Below are 18,386 nucleotides of genomic sequence, written 5' to 3' on the forward strand. Positions count from 1 at the left end.
CTTTTTCACCATTTTTTCATCGTTTGAAGAAAAAAACAATGGCAATTTCTAATTTGTTTTTAATAAAACTAATGAAAATAATTTGAAATTTTTGAGTTTTAATTAAAATAATAAAATAAAAGGTAAAGTGAATAGTATCATAATTGACTTTCTAATATAAAAATGTGATTTTTTTTAAAGTGAATAATACCGATAACTTTTTTTTTTTTTTTATTTGCTCTCTCGACTTTTGCAACTTTAGTAAGTTGTCATTTTTACCCTCATATTTCCGTCAAATTGAAGGTCATTTTTGTCCATTTCCATCGTGAAACTAACATAACGGGTGACAACTTCAATCCTTATCGTCAAATATAACTTTTTTAAGGACAAAAATTAGGTAGTATGTTTATCCGCACTAGTTGTGACTGACGAGTTCTCAGCGCATACCTGTCTTAACCGAAACCATTTGTTTGTTAAGTTTACCATTTAATGTTCATTGCCAGAATTTTAATTATTACCAAAATCATCAATTTGTTCAATGTATGTGGATTACTAATAAATTTCTAAATTTATTTTAATCTGTAATCGTGATATCGAATGAACTATTTGAACTATGAGATATAGACAATAAAGATACGTTAATCATAATCGAAATAGATAAAAGGAGGCAATCCTAACTCCTAAGTATTGTGTTAATGTTCAAAACATAAAAGTTAACAAATTAAAATATGAAACCTTTGGTGGGCTTGAGATATAGGTTGAAATGAAATAAATACAAAAGTATACAGTGGTTTGCTCGTAAACAAAGCTACGTCCACTGTAGTCTATTTATTTATTTATGATACATTCGAATTGGCTTGGAAGCCCTCCCCAGATCGAAGGGTCCAACCGATGGCTGGCTAGAATGCTCGTTTTAGCCTTCTTCATTTCATGATCCTCCAAGATATTAATATTTTAATGAACATTACATGGCCATATTTGCCTCCGTCTCCAACCGAGGGCCAAAGGGCCAGAGGGCTCATTTGAGTCCTGTCACAAAAAATTGTCTCCAACCGAGGGCCAAAGGGCCATAGAGCCAAACATAATTTATTATTTAAAAACTACAACTTAAATGTTGTTTAAGTTTCATGTTGTTAAATATTTTTTTTATGTTGGTTAATATTATTTAATGTTGTTTCATATTGTTTAATGTTGTTTCATGTTACTTAATTTAATTTAATGTTGTATAATGACTTAGGAAGTTATAGGAAAAAAATAGAATTAAAAAAAATACGAAACAAATGGAATTTAAAAAAATATATGAAACAAATTTTGTAAAATAAAAATTATAGGAAAAAAATAGAATTTAAATAAAATAAAAAATAGAAGTTATAGGAAAAATTTTGTAAAAAAAAATTCAAAGCAGTCCGTTATAACCGACAAGAATACATTCATATTATTTAGTATAAATGTATTACTGTCGGTTATAACCGACAGGAAATCCGACACATTTAAAAAAAGTCTTGCCAGCCCAGGGCTAGCTGACTGGAAATGGTTAGCCCTCTGGCTCTCTAGCCCTCTCTAATTCCGTGGGGCCCTCTCTAATTCCACAACCCTCTGGCCTGGCCCTCTATTGGAGACGATTTTCGGGCAATTTTCGGCCCTTTGGCTCTCTGGACCCTTCGGTTTGAGATGGACTTACATAAGAGCAATTCCACTGGACACAAAATTGCCCAGCACCCTATCCAAAAATCAGCCTAGCACCCTGTTAATCTGCTCCAGCCCCCAAAATAGCCTGGCACTTAGCCCAAGCCAGGCAACAGACCAACCCATTTCGGACAGACCCAAAGGCCGGGCTATTTGGCTGGCGCGTGCAGCATACTCGCGACTGGGCGTAAGTATGAGACAAGGGTGCAAGTGGCGAGGCCCACTTGTCAGCCCACTTGTGTTCACCCGAATCAGAGCTACGTGGCCCTTCTCAGTACTGTTGGATTTCCAACGATAAAAAAAAAAAAAAAATTGACTTTTAAAATGGACCGTCCGATCACAGATCAATGGTCCACATTTTTTTCACAAAAAAATAAAAATAAAAATAATAAAAAAAAGGCCCAACTGTCAGAATTATGACCGTTGGCCATGTGGCAACGCCTTGGCTCTTGGATTTGAATATTTTTTAAATCCAACTGTCCAGATTAATTAACTATATTAAAATTTATTAAAAATTATTAAAAAATACATAACAATCATTAAAAAATACAGAATTTTTTTAAAAAAAATATAGAAAATTTTTAAAAAAGTTATTTTTTTTTCTATAAATACCTAACCATCATCTTCCACCTTACATCACATTTCAATATTTTCTACACTTTCATTTTAGTGTGTTTTTTTTCTTCAATTTATTTGATGAGTTTATGTAATTTTATTTTAGTGTGTTTTTTAAAGTTTATTTGATGAGTATGTAATTTTATTTTAGTGTGTTTTTTAAAGTTTATTTGAAATTTTATCCGAAATTGGTTAAAAATCTTATCTGAAAATAAAACTATTTTATTTATTTATTCTTTTTTAAAAAATGTAAAATATTTTAAATGGGCTGGGTGCCAGCGCATTTTGTAGGGATGAAAATCGTTTGTGCTAGCTCATTTTTAGACTGGGTACCAGCGTATTTTTTTAGGGGTGGAGATGTTTTAGCCTATTACTGTTCACTGGGGTCTATTACTGTTCACTTGAGTGGATAAATAGTGCTAGCGCAAAGTCTTTAGACCATCTCCAATGGTTAGGCTAAAAGCCAAATATTTTAACCCGAAAAATTTAGCTTTTAGCCCAGAAACAGCTTTTCTGCTCCAACCGTTCTCCCCTAAAATTTTAGCCCAAGATTATTAAAGAATGAACTTATGCTTTTTTTTTTTTTTGTTAAATTATATTTTTTTAAATAAATATGTAGACTATCGTAAATTAATTTTATGAACATTTTAATCTAAAAAAAATTAAATTCCGATTTTTGGGCTAAATTTTGAGGGGAATCTGGCATTGGTTTAGCATTTAACCCAAATTTTCCCCTTGAGTTAGATTGGGTTTGGGAAGAAATTTTAGAGGATAATTTGACCTTTAATCCACCATTAAAGTTGGTCTTAGGGGTGAAATTGCTCCAATGGCCTCCTTGCACAGGCTTTGAGACCTTCCACTATAAGGTGATGATGTGTGTGGGGCTAGGAAAAGTCCACACTTACAAGGTGACGTGGCATCTTTCTATCCACTTAATAAATATCTTGACTAACAAACTCTAATAAATATCTACCTTCGTTAACGTGCCTCCATTTAATGGTCTTTCGTGGATCACTCTAGGAGGTGGTCGTCGGTAGAGCACACTACATGCCTAGCACTCATGCCTCCAACAGGATCCTCTCCGGATATTTTCGGTGAGGATTCGTGAATCGTGTCCGTTCATCGTATATCATACGGTCAGTTTTTGTTAAGTACTGTTTGTGTTTAATTTTAAATAAAAATATTTAAAATAATTTATAACTGCATGATGTAGGACAAGATTGATGAATATCCGAAATCCTCACAAAGAGGATCCGAATTCCTCATGCCTAATAGCATTCTGGTATGTTGGTCTAAGTAGAGCACCTTTCTCTAGTGGTCTCGGTAGAGCAACTTGGCCGGCACTGGATGCCCAACAATCTGCCCAGCACTGCATGCCTAGCACTCAAGAGATAACCTATCAATGCCAAAGAGTTGGTCCTCTTAATTCCTGAGGTCTTTCGCCCTCCCTTCCTCCTTTGGGTCCTAGTCTTCTCTTCTTTCCTTGGTCCTTGGTCCTTAGGGCTGGTTTGGTATTGCTGTGCTTTGAAAAAAAGCTGCTGTGAGAATAAGCGGCTGTGCTGTGAGAATAAGCGGCTGTGAAATAAATCAGCAGAGCGTTTGGTAAACTTTTTTGTAAAAGTGCTTTTGGAAAAAAAAAGCAGTCTGATAGTGGGTCTTTTCATTAAAGGAGCACTATAGCTCCGTGTGCTTTGAAAAAAAGCCAATTTTCCAAAGCTGCAAATAGCAGCTTCAGCTTTTTCCTTTGATTTCAGCTTATTCTCACAGCAGCTTCCAAAATAAGCTATTTTTTTTCAGTTTACCAAACACCTAAAACCCTCATAGTTTTTTTTCACAGGTGCTTTTTTTTTAAGCACCTCACTCCCAAACTAGGTCTTACTCGGGCCTTTTCTTAGGCTGCATCGTTTCGAGGGGCCGAAAAGGACCATGCATTAACACATTGCTTTACTTATATTTTGTTTTTGTTTTTCATTCTTTTTTTTAAACAAATTTTTTTGAACATAATGGATGACTTATTATATGAGGGTGGTGCACACTCACGACTTCATTTTTCTATTTTGTAAAATGTTTGCACCCCATTGGGCATTGGACTCCTCGTCAGCAGTTTATTAGTGGTTTAAGGACGGATTAACTAGAGTAATCATATTCATTGGGAAAATATTAATAGAGTAATTCATGAACATTTGATGGGTAATGCTTTAGTACCAAAAACTACTTGTTACAAAAGCAATGTCAAACTGTAGTCATGGACCACCTACATTATCTTGTATCCAAGATATTGGGCTTTATTATGGACTATGGCCATCACCATTGATTTGCAACAAAAAGAAAAAGCCCACTTACTATAGTGGCATGGGGCTCACTACCTAACCCAATAGCCTACACCAACCCCCCCCCCCCCCGCCGCATCCGTTTTTCGTCCGGCGCCTCCCACGCAACCACCACTCACTCAGTGGCCTGGCGAGCACCCAAAGCATCGCAGCGTCACGCAGAGCCCTAGCTGCACAGACCACGTTTTCAAATCGCGCCGCTCATAGTCCGTTCTCTCCTCTCTCCCTCTCTCTGTAACGTTTTAACCTTATGAGGCCTTCACCCACCAATCTGATTCCACGTATGGCGGCCAAAACGCACACACGTTGTCGTGAGAGGGTCCCAGTTTTAGAGAAAATTGCATGCAAAGCCAGGCGTCTGATTGGTGGGTGTACCGAGCCTTATACCCAGCACAGAAAAATGGACCCAACCGAAGTCCTACATGGCATATTTCCTTGAATGCCTCGATTGAGTAAGGATCCGAAATCTTTTAATCACATCTGTTCATCGTATATCGTGCAATCAATTTTTGTCAAATATTGTTTATATTCAATTTTAAATTAAAAAAATTTATAATAATTTATAACCGCACGATATATGATGAATCGTTGTGATTGAAAGGCCCGGCGAGATCCTCCTGGCCAGTGGCCTGGATTACCCGGTATCCACATATTTTAAATACTTGTTTGCAATTAAAAAATTAAAATATAAAGATTAAAATAATCGGAGTACCAGAGCACCTAAGAATTTTTGCCTACATGGACATATTTTCTGTGAGCCCTCACAAACACGTACCCACCGTAAAATTCCAAGTGTCAATCTCTTCTTACTCTTCCATTTATGCTGCCCTTCTCTGATTGGTCAAGTCTCACTCTTAAGAACTCCAATCCCTCTCTAAACCCCCCCCCACCAACCTCCTCCCAAATCCCTTCCTCCTTCCTTTACATGTCTCCCAGCGCTCTCTCTTTTGCCTCCCTACCGCCGTCGCCACCACCGTCATTACCGAACAGCTGGTAGGCCGGCGTTAGCGAAGAGAACCGCCTACCGCCATAACATGATCAAGACGTTGAACCCCTACACCGACGCGGAAAAAACCGCTGAGATTATGTCCAGATACAGGCCCATAGCGCCGCAACCTGAGATAACAGCAAACCCAGCAGGCGATAAACCGTCCATGTCTCAGAAAATCAGGGACTCTTCTTACCTTAGAAACCTCTGGCCACGATTCCAGGCCAGACCCACCAGGACTCGAAAGCGAGGTCGAACCGCTCTCTCTCCCATCACCTTTAAGAGGCAGATGAGTCATCACATGCTAGGATTCTCCACTCATTGTCATGTGCAATCTCCGGTGAAAAATCTGAGATTGGACGGTTTTGCTCGTGCGCTTTACGGAAGCTTCGACACCGCCAACACCGCCGCTTTGATGACTCTGCCTCTTCTGCCATACATCCCTCCGTCGTCGGTCCCAATTGCCACAAACCAAGCAGTGGTTCCGGCAGAACTCGAGTTGATGAAACCCTGCGGAGGAGAGGAGAATTTGATTGATTTGAACATCGTAGCGGCTGAAATCCCAGAGGAAAAAGATCTGCTCAAGCAACTACAGGGGAATTCCCCTGCACCTCCACCAACAAACAACAATGTCATAGAGCCGCAGCCAATTCGACTGGTAGGTTCCAACATAAGTGTCGGATGCATCAGCGCAGACCCAAGTCTAGCCCCGGCAGCGCAAGCTCCTAAGAAACCAGATGACGTTGAGGAGGAGATGGAGTCTAAAGCCCTGCCAGCAGTCATATCAGACTCGCACAAAAAAGTGAGGATAGCAAACTCTGCCTACAAGGAGATGGTGGGACAGCCAGAGTGCCCATGGCTTGATGTCATCGTGGCCGGAGATGGGCGGTTCGGAGGCAAGAGGATCAGCGGGGAGGTCAGTCTGCAGCTTTCTGGTTCCGGGGTGCCCGTTTCTTCAAACGGGTTTTCGTGCTGGGTGAGGATTGAATGGGGGAACGAGATGAACAAGCACACGATCAACACATTCTGTGACGTGATGAAGCTGTCCTGTGAGTCCAAGGACTACCTCTTTGAATGGAGGTTCCACACCCACAGCAGGGAGGGTTGTCAGTCCTCCAGGTCAAGTGCTTGAAAATTTTCTACAGTAATTATGAGGAGTAGTGTAGCTAGCTCACTAGGGGAAACAATGCATCTTAGGTCCTTAAGTGTCTAGTATATATATGTTTTATGCGTGCATATAGCCAGAGGAAGTATATGTAAAGTTTGGCCAGCTTTCTAAGAGAGAAAAAATGCTTGTTCATCTCAACTTATTTTCCAATACAACAATCACACACAAGTACTAACACACAAGCATAAGTACTGATAGCATTGAACGAGAGAGTTACCTACACCCACGACTTGACGCCATTGTTTGCGCTATTGGTCTGAAGTACCGCGCACAATGGCATTTGCAGGTGTGGGTAAGGACATTCTGGGGGAGGAAATAACGTTCTCAGATGTTTACAGCATCAGCTGCAGTCTTCTCACTCTTATCAGGGCCCTTCCACTTGAAGTTGTCTGCATATGCCTTAGCCTACAAATGGTCATAAGATTTAGATGATACTTGAAGTGTTCTGAGATCCCATTGGAGAAACTAGTTATTTCATCTTCAAATAAGTTGGTAGGAGAATTTCAAACCTTCAAAAGTGGTGTGTGACGCTTCCTGACCTGCAAATACAGTTCATTGTGTCAAGAATGTACATAATTTTGGTCAATTTCCACACAATATATTCAATTCCATACAAAAATTTTGTGGAACATTAGGATCATTTCGTGCCTAGGATTGGACTGGATAACTCATAAAATTCAAGGTCCGTTACCAGGTGGAGGTAAATGAGTTTCTATTTTGAGGTGATATAAGGGATTATACAAGGAAACTGATCCATCCCTCATAATCTAACATTGGGGATTGGGTGGAATAGGTTTCAAGTTGGACAAAAATTGTCATTTTTTCCTTTTAACATAAGATATCTACGCATCTTGAATATAGTGAGTTATCTAATTCAATCCAATCCTAAGCATAAAGCCTTCCTTTTTACTTAAACATATGATAAAACTACAGAAAATCCAAAACATTTTGAAGTTCTATCATCACGGAAAGATCAAAACTTAAAGATGCACAGACCGTATAATCCCAGCCATATTTCTCAGCAAATGCCCTTGCAGCTTCTTCACTCTCATATCTTGCATATTCCCTCCTCTTCACCACATGGCAGGTGTGGGGTTTTATCGCAAAAGCTCTCGGTGCAGTTAGTTTTCATATTGTGTTTTATTTCGTCAATTTTCCAATTGGGAATGTTTACATTCTTCAATAATTAGCATCCAATAATGGAATTCCAGATCAACCAATATTGCTCATAAAATTTCAAGGACGCACAACACAGCTGAGATAACTATACTATAGATACACAATTAATTATGTAAAATCGATGAAATTAACTATAAACATCACCTAATTATGCATGCAAAACATGATTAAGACATCAATATACGTACTTTTGCGTCGAAAGAAAATTAATTTTCCATTTCCCGACTTTTCCAGAACCTTGTTGGGTCGCAGTTCGAGCAGGCGAATAGATTATAACCTAATCACACCCAAATCCAGGATTAAATTTTCTCCAAATTTTGAAAAATAAATCAAAATTTTCAAATTTAAAAAGAATATTATTAAAATTTTAAAAACGACGAGTAATTGAAGAGCTGACCCTTCGTCGGAGATGCTGTTCGGGGATTCCCGATATCATGCCTATGTCGGAGACTTTGACCTCCACCAGTGCCTCCGCTGACTGCGACGACGCCCATCGCGGCCGCGAAAGCACGTGCGCTCGGGCGACGTTGAAGCCGTGTCGTAGAGGTCGCGCCATTTTTTCTGTGAGCGGAAAGCTTCGAGGATCTTCTCAGGCGAAAGCGCAACAATGGGTTCCGTGACGAAGCCAAATCGCGTGACTACGAATGCTTGATGGAATTACTACAAGAAGGTTCTGGAGTTGGTCCTTTTGCGGCATAATTATCCCCACGTCCCATGTTTCATTTTTGCTTTTGTTTTATTTGATCGTTCATTTATTTGCCAAACGCAAGGTTGGTCTAACACCAATCCGATCAGTTCGACAAGGCAAGCCCAGCCCAATGATAATTACCATTTTTTCTGTAAAGTGTTTGTGTTTCGAGGCATTTTTTATCACCTTCATAATTAAGGTGTGCGCTTACCATACACCTAATCAATTGATATATATTCTTTTATCTTATTTTAGTTAATTGTCACATTAAATGTTTCAATTTTGAAAAAAAAATAACTAAGGTTAACTGAAAGAACACATGTCAATTGATTAGATATATGTATATGATAAACATGCACATCGTTTATAGTGGTGAGCAAAAATGCTCCATTTGTGTTTGTGCAATATTATCTGTTTTACCATTGACAATAGGCAATTGTCACTTAATAGTACGGTTTGGTAATATTCTTAGTAAATGAGAGGTTTTAGGTTTGATTCTTGCCAAAAACGAATTTGAACCACATTATTGTTTGCCCATTGTAAGTCTATGCCCACCCCATTTTCTTAATATAGATAATAACGTTTGTTTAAAATAAATAAATAAAATAGGCAATTAAATTCACAAATATATGTATTTTTACTTTTATAATTAAGTTATTTGATCAATAGTGGACATGTTAGATTTTTAGTGTAGGAGTGAAGAAGATGGTTTGGATTTTTCATATTTTTTTTCCAAATTTTAATTCGTATTTTAGTTATTTTTTCTTTCTAATTTTAATTTAAAATTTTGAAAAAAATTATCCGTTGGGGATATTGCTGTTGCATTTGCCGCAGGGCTTACGAGAACAGATGTTGGTTCCACTCACTCTTGCCGTGCGAAAATTCGTCAGATAAAAAAATAAAAAATAAAAAAAAGTATGTGGCTGATCTCATGCCAAACCAGGCACCACTCAAGACGTAAACATGTTTCAAACCGGAATATAAACAAAAGAAAACTAATGAAAATGATTTGAAAATTTTGAGTTTTAACAATAAAGACAAAATAAAAGGTAAAATGAATAATACTATGATTGATTTTTTAATATAAAAATGTGATTTTTCATTAAAGTAAACAATACCGGAAGCTTTTCATGAAAATTTCTTATAAACAAATCACATATTCCGTTTCCAAAAAAAAAAAAAATGCAAATCACATGTTCCTAATTATTAATCTTTATGTATCAAAAAAAAAGTTTTAATTCGGCAGAAAGCCCAAATGGCATGATTTTAATGTGAAGATGGACCTGGCTTGCCGTAGCTGCATGGCCCGTACCCCAACAGTCACAATCGTCATTTGGATTCATTCTTTCATCCACCGGCCGGATTTTTTGGTGTATAAATAATCCAGGCGTTATTATTTAATTTCAATTAAAACAGGTATATTTGTTTTTTTTTATTGAAAAATAAGACATAAATTAGGTCGTTCATTTATGTTATAAGACGACGGTATACTGGCATGCGCACAATTTTTTATTGATTAAAAAGATTACTCGTGTAATGGTATTTCTTTACATAATATTATTATTTTGCTCAACTTATTTTGTGTATATTATTGGGTAAATTACATAATACCAACTCAGGTTTGAGTGCAATTACAACCTCATACAACATCCTTAAAACATTTCAATTTCATACATTTACTATTATTTTTTTTCAATTTCATACAACTGTTAAAAAAATCTGTTAAATTAACCGTTAAGTAATGACGTGACAAATATAAGGTCATCATTTGTACTGACGTGACTGATACATTTGTGAAAAGTGACTAAATATTTAATAAAAAATTTAAAACATTAAAATAATTAATTAAAAAGAAAAAGAAAAAAGAACTCAAATCTTCATCTTCTTCTTCTCCACATGAGCTACCCCTTCTCCCACCACCACCACCACCCCTTTCCCCACCCGAGCCACCCTTCTACCATAACCACCCCCATCCCCCATCACTTCTGCACCAACAAAGCTTCTTCCTCCATAACCACCACCATCAATTTCCTCATCTGCAAAGCCTGAAGCAACCCAGAAAACCCCAAGGCCTCACTATGAATTTTGCCCCACCTTCCTCACCACCTCAAAACCTTGCCTTGATTTCTTCTTCCAAGTCGTGTCCTCACCTGCTACCCATTTCTTCCCCCCATCTGCAACCTAAACAACAACCAGTAGCATGATCAAACAACAACCCCTCCCCCATAAAAAAAAAAAAAGTACCCATATTTGTTTTCAACACAAGAATCAACCAAAAATATATATAAGATCTGAAACAAATTACCCATAAAAAAAAAGGTGGAACCTATTTCCCCTCCCTTACAAACACCATTGCTGCCCTCCCACTTGATCCTAACAACCTCATCCATTTCTTTCTCTTCCTCATTCTTTCACTCTAACCTCAAATTGGCATCGATCGAAACTGCAAGACGCATCCAGCAACGAAATCGAAGGGGAGTTTGGGGATTTTGGTATTCGACTGGTCGCTTATAACGAAATTGAAGGGCAGCGAAATCTGGGTTTTGGGGGTTTCGGCTTTAGGTTTAATGCGGCTTCGTCGAGCTCACCTTCGATGACTTCTGAACGACCTCTGCCTTCCATCAGAGGCTTAGATCTCAGTGTGGCTTCGTTGAATTTGAGGTTGAGCTTCTACTGGGACTTCTGGTCCTTGAGTGGACCAAGTGGAGATGGAAGAACATGACGAGATGAATTTTTGGGTGTTTGAAACATTTTTCTATTTTTTAATTATTCAATTATCTTTTCAAATTTTTAGTTGAATTTCTAATTAATTTTTTAATCCACATGTCCGACTTGCTTCAGCCACGTAGGCATAAGGACTAACAGGAAAAAAGACGGTTGTATGAAATTGAAAAAAAAAAAGTAAATGTATGAGATTGAAATGTTTTAAAGATGTTGTATGAGGTTATAATTGGACTCAAACCTGAAGAGGTATTATGTAATTTATTCTATATTATTTTTAGCTAATATATTTTAAAAAGTACGACAAATTAATGATTATTTTTATCGTATTATAACAAATAACAATAAATTTTTCTTTGTGACCAAAACACGATTAATACATCACGTATTTTTATATAAGTGGTGAGAAATTTTACTTTTTAAGTTATTAACACACATATGTCTCACCATTTACATAATGACACGTGATATATCATCCCGTGTTTTGATCACCAAAGATCTCTCACCACTAAAATAGTACATTACAAACAACGAATTGGCACGCCTAATAATTTCTCTACCGGCGGAGTACTACTCCCCTCCACTACTTTCCAGAATTAACCATTTGTCCGTTTTGAACACACAAATGCCATTTGTTCTTAGTTTGCATCGAGATGATTTTACTTCCTTGTCCTTTTGTGCCCCCACAAACACATCATTTTCGTCATAAACGATCATATAAACACACAGAGACACAATACAAAAAAGCCATTAAACCTAGATTGCATTTAACAATGGCGTCTAATTACAAATCAGCCGATTCAAGGCTCTCCGATCTCGAGCTAACATGTTCCGATTTGAAAACTATCCTACGAGCGACGGCGGAAATGGAAGAAAATCTTGAAAAGATGGACAACAAGTTTGAAGTCATAGACGAAACGCTTCTAACTGCGTCTAGAAGAGTAGCTCCTTTACAATCACTAGCCATGGCCTCGAAAGCCTTGGAAACCAGAATCAACCGAGCTGTCGCGCCAGCTTTGGCGCTTCTTCACAACTTCAAGCTATCTGAGACCATCCAGGATAAGCTCTTGGATCTCTCGGAGAAGTTGTTGAGCGAGAAGTCAATGAAGAAACGGCTCAAGAAGCTTGTCAAGTACGTGGACTGCGTGGACCAATTGAAAATTGCGATTAACTGTATTTGTGAAGAGGGCGAGCCGGTGATTCAGAGGCTGCAGGAAGTGGTGGAGTTTTTGAGCAGGACGAAGGCCACGGACCAGTACAGAACGCACCGGCTGAGGGAGACGCTGGTGACTCTCAAGGCGCTGTACGAGACAGAGGTTGACGCCATGAGGTTTGAAGGGCTGCTTGATGAGGCGCTGTTGAATTTGCAGGACGAGTATGAGAGTATATTGGAGCAGATTAGGCATCGGAATGTGGTGGATTTGCAGGCTGCTTCGGATAAAGATGATCGGAGCGATGAGATGGCTATCGTTGGTTCGGTTTTGGGGACTGAGTTGGAGGTTGAACTTCTGAGAAGGATTTCACAAACCCTAGCTGCCGATGATTGCTTGGATATATGCATCGATATTTATGTTAAGGTAACTTGGTTTAGATGGAGTTTCAACGAAACACTTCCAGTACTGCTCACTTTTAATGAAAATGACTTTTAGTATTATTCACTTTCAACATCTTTTTGTCATTTTGATTAAAACTCAAAGTTTTCAAGTTATTTTCATTATTTTTTTTTCCTCACTTGTAGAAATGTTTTTTGTTGTTGTTAATTATGTGATTTGTTATCCATATATTAGGGTGAGCAGCACCCCTAGCTATTATTCCGAGGGATTAGGGTCGTACAAAATGTGACCTCAACATGATATGATAATGAATTTTTAGTACTATTACATGTTCTCAACACTTTTTGAGACCGAAAATGATTGGGATTGCGTTTAAGATGGTTTTATAGTCTCAACGGCCTCTAATAATTAAAAGAGACTTGTAAGACTTAATATCTTCAACTGTTCTATGATTTAATAAGCCTATGTCTTTAAATTTGTAAGTTAATCGACTAGTGACTACAATATTAGTGCAATTAAAATTGAAATAGACCACTTCAAAAACAAAAACTGTAACTTTTTTATTTTTTATTTCTAATTGTTATGCTTGTTGTCGTTCAACAGGTGAGGTACAAAAGAGTGGCCAAAGCACTAATGAGGCTAAACCCTGATTACCTAAAAACCCACACACCAGAAGAAATAGATGAAATACCATGGGAGAGCTTGGAGACAGCCATAACCCTCTGGATCCAGCACTTCGAGCTCGCAGTCAAAGCAGTGCTCGTATCGGAGAAGAAACTCTGCGAACAAGTCCTAGGAGGAATAATGGAAGGAGTCGAAGGACTGATATGGCGAGAATGCTTCGCCAAAATCGCAGACAAAATCATGGCGGTGTTCTTCCGGTTTGGCGAAGGCGTTGCCCAAAGCAGCAAAGAACCACAGAAGTTGTTCAAGCTCCTCGACATGTTTGATTCCCTAGAGAAGCTGAAGGCTGGATTCTCAGAAGTTTTTGATGGCGAATCAGGAACCGACATTTGTACAAGATTCAGGGAGCTGGAGAAGCTTCTTGTTCATGCTTCGAGTAAAGTTTTTTGGGAATTTGGGCTTCAAATTGAAGGCAATTCTGATGGATTGCCTCCACCACCTGACGGTTCGGTGCCGAAAATAGTAAGGTACGTCAAAATTTTAGGGAGACGGATTGGCAGTAAACTAAAGGATTTGTTCTTGAACTATGATAAAATTGTAGCTTTAGCTTTTGAATTAAAATTTATTAAAAGTATTTGATAAAAATATGTAGCATATTGGTTATTGTTATTAAACCTCAATTTCATTAGAATGTCATCAAAATTAAGAACGCAACATGCATGCACATTCATTTCTTCGATTTGCTCTTTAAAAAGACTCACCTGCATTTTACGTGCTTAATTTTGACGAAAATTCTCACGAAGTTGACTTCAAGGACCAATGCTCTACATTTTATAAAATTCTGATATCAGTTTTAATTGATTTAAAATTTAGAGGCAAGAGCTCCAATCGTAAATTAAGCACCAATGCTTCAATGTTATGTTTCCAACCTTTATTTGACGTGCGACTTTTTACATCCTTCAACAGGTACGCAGTGAACTACTTGAAATACTTAGCAACTGAAAATTACAGCGTCCCCATGGCGAAAGTTCTCAGAACGGAGCAAATCTGGAAAGCCGGGATCTTGTCGAAACCGGAAACCGACGAGAATCTACTCAAAAACGCCATTTGCAACATCATGGAAGCTCTGCAGAGAAACGTGGAGTCGAAACGTTCCAGCTACAACAACAACAGCCGGGACAGGGACAAAATCGGCATTTCAATTCACATGCCACACGTGTTCGGCATGAACACGTACTGGTACATTTACATGAGGACGAGAAACACGGAGCTCGGGAAGCTGTTGGGCGACGGCTACTTGAGGAACAACTACAAGGTTGTCGCCGAGGAATCCGCTTACTTGTACCAGAAGCAATCGTGGGCTCCGCTGGTTAGGATTCTGGAGAGGGACGATTTGGAGGAGCAGCAGAGCAAGGAAGCGAAGGCGGTGCTGGTGAGGGTGAAAATCGAGGCGTTCATGAAGGGCTTGGGCGACATTTCGAAGAGGCACAGGGGATTCTGTGTAATTCCGGACGTTGATTTGCGGGAGCAGATTAGGGCGGCTACCGTTAAGCTGGTGGTTCCGGCATACACCGAGTTCGTGAACTCGTTCTCGGGGTTGTTGCAGGGGAAGGTATATCTGGGTCCTGACTCGGTTCAGGAGTTGTTGGAGAAAGTTTTTGACGGTGGGGATGGGAAGCTTAAGCGGAGAGGGTCTAAGGATCGGACGGGTGGTGAGAGCTCAGGGATGGATGGTGGGGTGAAGGACTATCGACGGTCCAGATCAAGTACTAATGACATTTGAGAGCTTTTGATGTCGTTGGATTTGATTACTTTTGTGTATTGTGATCACTTCGGGCATTGTTTATGATCTATGTCTATTGCGCATGGGTGTGCTTTGATCACTAGACAGTAGACACTGATTCGAGGATAATAGCCAAATGCCGCCTTACAATGCTACTGTGACGAGGTTTGAGTGGCTCCATTAGGGCTTTTGCCCATATGAAGGAATGGGTTGCGTCATGTGGCTTGAGAGAATGCTTTGGGCAACATGCTTGGATGAGACATGTAATTCAATTTGTTTGAAGTATTTATACTTACATCTGAGTACATATAATTTATCTTTCTCTCGTAAAGTTGAGAAATTCTTAAGTTTGAATGATCAGATAGTGTGTTGTTCAACATAAGATACAAAAATACCACAACTAGCCCCACTCTTTGGATTTCGGTCCACCCAGGCATCCACCCCGCCTCACCAAGAGAATGGTATATAAATTCCTTTGTATGACACTTGAGTGTCTTCATCTAAACGATCATGTGGTCTGATTGACTGGTTTCCTCCATCAACCTACTCATATCACGCCATGCGTGCGCGGTTGGAATTGTTGGGCCTTGGGTGAGTATTTATCTGCTTGGGCCGTCGGGCCTCCACGTTTCAAGAGTGCCACATATGACTCGAGCTGCTAAATTACACTTGTACCCTAACAAACGCCGTCAGTTTACTGGCACTGAAACGTGGTGGTCTTCAAACTTCTGTGCTGCAGCAGGTTGAAGAAAGAGAATATTCCTTCTTGCCGAAGAATCTCGCAAATCCAATCCAACACAACACCTTCTCATTTCCTTGTCCTAACACCCATATTTCCCACCAATTCTCCCCTCAAAATTCCCAACTATTTTCCCAGAAAATTCACAACTTTCCCAACAAAACCAGCCCCAAGTTCCCAAATCCGAAAATGACGACAATCAAAGACCCAAGTCTCGCAATTGACGAATCGGCTTGCGCCATTGACTTCTCCGACTTCCCCGAGGACGTACAGCTCTGCATCCTCTCCTTCCTCACGCCTCCCGATGTCGCCAGTTTCGCCTGCACATCGAAACGGTTCGATTCGCTCTGCAAATCCGACGTCAAGCTCTGGTTCAACATGTGCTATCGCAGGTGGGGATCCAAGACCCAGATCAAGAAATGGGGAAATGGGAAAATCACGTACAGGAATCTCTACCAGACCCTCAGCGATTGGGAGAATCTGATTGGGTTCTGGCGCCAGGGCGGCGTCGAGACATCGCCGCTGTTGATTTTTTTCGAGTGGGGCCCGTCGTTCGTGACGGGGTTCCGAGTATCTCCGGCCAAGGACGGCACGTACGGCGTCGTAAAGGCGCCGTTTTTGTGGATGAGCCTCTCGCCGGAGGGGCAAGTCGTGAACTTTCTGGACCCGGAAGGCCGGCCCGAGATTTTGGAAGATTTCGCGGATTCCGACCGGTTCAAATTTCCGGAGAACGAATTGGTTCCGCTGAATGTGAGATTGGTGGGGAAGACCTATTTTGTTGTGGAGGAAGATACAGGCTTTGGGGCTCGGAGACGTTTGAGCTCAGGGAGTGGCCGCGTAAACGGCGGCGTGGTCGACGAGGATGTGATTGGAGCCGCCGAGGGTAGTGGCTCTCCGGGGACCTCGCCAGACCAGGCGGTGGTGGAGATATATCAGTACTTTGCGAACCGGATCAGCCCGGGTGCGGATAGATCTTCCAGGAGGCAGAGGAGGAAAGAGAAGGAAAGGAAAGCAAGGAGGAAGCTGGAGCCTCAGCATTATGTCAAGATTGTTGATTGCTCGCCTACGGCGGCTAGGCCTTTGCAGGGCCTCTGGAAGGTTCCCTCTCTCTCTTTGTACTGCCATTTTTCAGCTGAAAATTTGAATAGAAGATTGTTATTGCCTCAAGAGATGTTATGCCATTTTTATATAGACAGCATTAACAGTTTGATCTCGATTTCGCCTATTGTGAAGTGTTTGTTGATTATTGGAGGACTGCATTGTATCTAGTTTGTATTTTGGAATTTAGATTTAGCACCCGAATTTATTCCGAAACAAAATAGGACTGTTCTCTCCAAGAATTTCCATTGATTGTATTTCTGACAGTGTTATTGCTTCATTGAATTGTTGTCATGTATGAGAATTGCGAGCGAAGATCTGGCTGCATCAATCAATTTGAGTAGAATTTCCGAACTACCGAGTGTAACAAAAACACGGGACTATTTAGAAGTCTCGTTGCTGAGTTAGGAAAGTCGGATCAGCGTGCTTTAACTAACTGGTTTTGCTCTTTTCGCTCTTTGCTTATAATGTGCCATTACAAGATGGTGGATTCGGATGAGTTTTCAAGTATAGCACAACTATTCAACTGACCCTCTCATCTTCTTCCAACTGCAGGGAATTTATGATGACATGGCCTTGGGATTTTACCTTGTTGCATATGATAACATTGGGGGCATTTCCTGCCAAAAGATTTGCAACCCGTCGGAAAATTTATGCCATTTAATGCGTTTTATCAGCAAGCAACCAGTGTTTTGGGCAGCGAGCCCTACTTTTATTGAGTCTCCGATTTCCCCAGAGGAAGAAAATTTGTACACTAGTCGTGTACATCTTCGACCAAGTGCAGCAGAGGATCACACTCATCAGCATCTCCCGCTCACGGGAAATGAGGGGGTCTCCCGCATTCTGCGCATAAACTTCAGTCATGATCTAGCTCTTCCGGACTGGGTCGGACCTAACCCACCGCATGCACATGGAAGGATTTGGCAGTATGGGGATGGAACATTTGGGTTTGGATCCCTTCAAGATAGTTTTATCAGAGACTTGAAGCATGTTGCCAAAAATGGTTGTCTTCTTGATACCGTGGATCCTTTGTCGTGACGAATGTACTCTTTTCGGAATGTTTCATTTTTTTGTTTATTTTTGTACAGAATTAAACTGCAGTCATAATTCCGATGACTGAATTTATTCGCATTTCAGATTTTCTCTTGTAGAATCATCTAATGAGATGTTCAATAATCAGTTGGCTCATATCTGAATTTGTATTCTAGTTTTATTGTTTTCTTTTGACACAAGCA

At 39.8% G+C, this 18,386-nt stretch overlaps 4 protein-coding genes across 4 annotated transcripts; 3 read left to right on the top strand and 1 right to left on the bottom strand.

The window, feature by feature from the left end:
- The first annotated feature begins 5,228 nt into the window (after window positions 1-5,228).
- LOC114819148 (uncharacterized) lies at window positions 5,229-6,935 on the top strand. The gene has a single exon (XM_029093861.2). It carries the CDS (start codon window positions 5,645-5,647, stop codon window positions 6,728-6,730), a length of 1,086 nt encoding a protein of 361 aa, XP_028949694.1. The 5' UTR covers window positions 5,229-5,644; the 3' UTR covers window positions 6,731-6,935.
- Window positions 6,936-7,090: 155 nt separating this feature from the next.
- LOC103400130 (NADH dehydrogenase [ubiquinone] iron-sulfur protein 4, mitochondrial-like) lies at window positions 7,091-8,501 on the bottom strand. The gene is made up of 4 exons (XM_029095048.1): window positions 8,343-8,501; window positions 7,763-7,837; window positions 7,276-7,305; window positions 7,091-7,171 (listed from the first exon to the last, which is right to left on the bottom strand). The coding sequence occupies exons 1-4, from the start codon at window positions 8,499-8,501 to the stop codon at window positions 7,091-7,093; spliced, it is 345 nt and encodes a 114-aa protein (XP_028950881.1).
- Window positions 8,502-11,954: 3,453 nt separating this feature from the next.
- Window positions 11,955-15,674, top strand: LOC103455883 (exocyst complex component EXO70I-like). Its single transcript, XM_008395496.4, has 3 exons — window positions 11,955-12,931; window positions 13,511-14,058; window positions 14,498-15,674. Exons 1-3 carry the CDS (start codon window positions 12,008-12,010, stop codon window positions 15,312-15,314), a joined length of 2,289 nt encoding a protein of 762 aa, XP_008393718.3. The 5' UTR covers window positions 11,955-12,007; the 3' UTR covers window positions 15,315-15,674.
- Window positions 15,675-16,008: 334 nt separating this feature from the next.
- On the top strand, window positions 16,009-18,339 carry LOC103415411 (F-box protein At3g12350-like). The gene is made up of 2 exons (XM_008353746.4): window positions 16,009-17,151; window positions 17,707-18,339. Exons 1-2 carry the CDS (start codon window positions 16,243-16,245, stop codon window positions 18,187-18,189), a joined length of 1,392 nt encoding a protein of 463 aa, XP_008351968.2. The 5' UTR covers window positions 16,009-16,242; the 3' UTR covers window positions 18,190-18,339.
- The last annotated feature ends 47 nt before the right edge of the window (window positions 18,340-18,386 follow it).

This window comes from Malus domestica, chromosome 15, assembly GCF_042453785.1.
Source record: "Malus domestica chromosome 15, GDT2T_hap1".
Classification (NCBI taxonomy): Eukaryota; Viridiplantae; Streptophyta; class Magnoliopsida; order Rosales; family Rosaceae; genus Malus; species Malus domestica.

Excerpts from the sequence above, each read along its gene's own strand:
- LOC114819148 (XM_029093861.2), top strand. The coding sequence starts at position 5,645 with ATGATCAAGACGTTGAACCCCTACACCGACGCGGAAAAAACCGCTGAG.
- LOC103400130 (XM_029095048.1), bottom strand. The coding sequence starts at position 8,501 with ATGGCGCGACCTCTACGACACGGCTTCAACGTCGCCCGAGCGCACGTG. Across the intron at positions 7,838-8,342 it reads AACAGCATCTCCGACGAAGG|AGGAGGGAATATGCAAGATA; the intron begins GTCAGCTCTTCA and ends CATGTGGTGAAG. Across the intron at positions 7,306-7,762 it reads AATATGGCTGGGATTATACG|GTCAGGAAGCGTCACACACC; the intron begins GTCTGTGCATCT and ends CTGTATTTGCAG.
- LOC103415411 (XM_008353746.4), top strand. The coding sequence starts at position 16,243 with ATGACGACAATCAAAGACCCAAGTCTCGCAATTGACGAATCGGCTTGC. Across the intron at positions 17,152-17,706 it reads CTTTGCAGGGCCTCTGGAAG|GGAATTTATGATGACATGGC; the intron begins GTTCCCTCTCTC and ends TTCCAACTGCAG.
- LOC103455883 (XM_008395496.4), top strand. The coding sequence starts at position 12,008 with ATGATTTTACTTCCTTGTCCTTTTGTGCCCCCACAAACACATCATTTT. Across the intron at positions 12,932-13,510 it reads GCATCGATATTTATGTTAAG|GTGAGGTACAAAAGAGTGGC; the intron begins GTAACTTGGTTT and ends GTCGTTCAACAG. Across the intron at positions 14,059-14,497 it reads TCGGTGCCGAAAATAGTAAG|GTACGCAGTGAACTACTTGA; the intron begins GTACGTCAAAAT and ends ATCCTTCAACAG.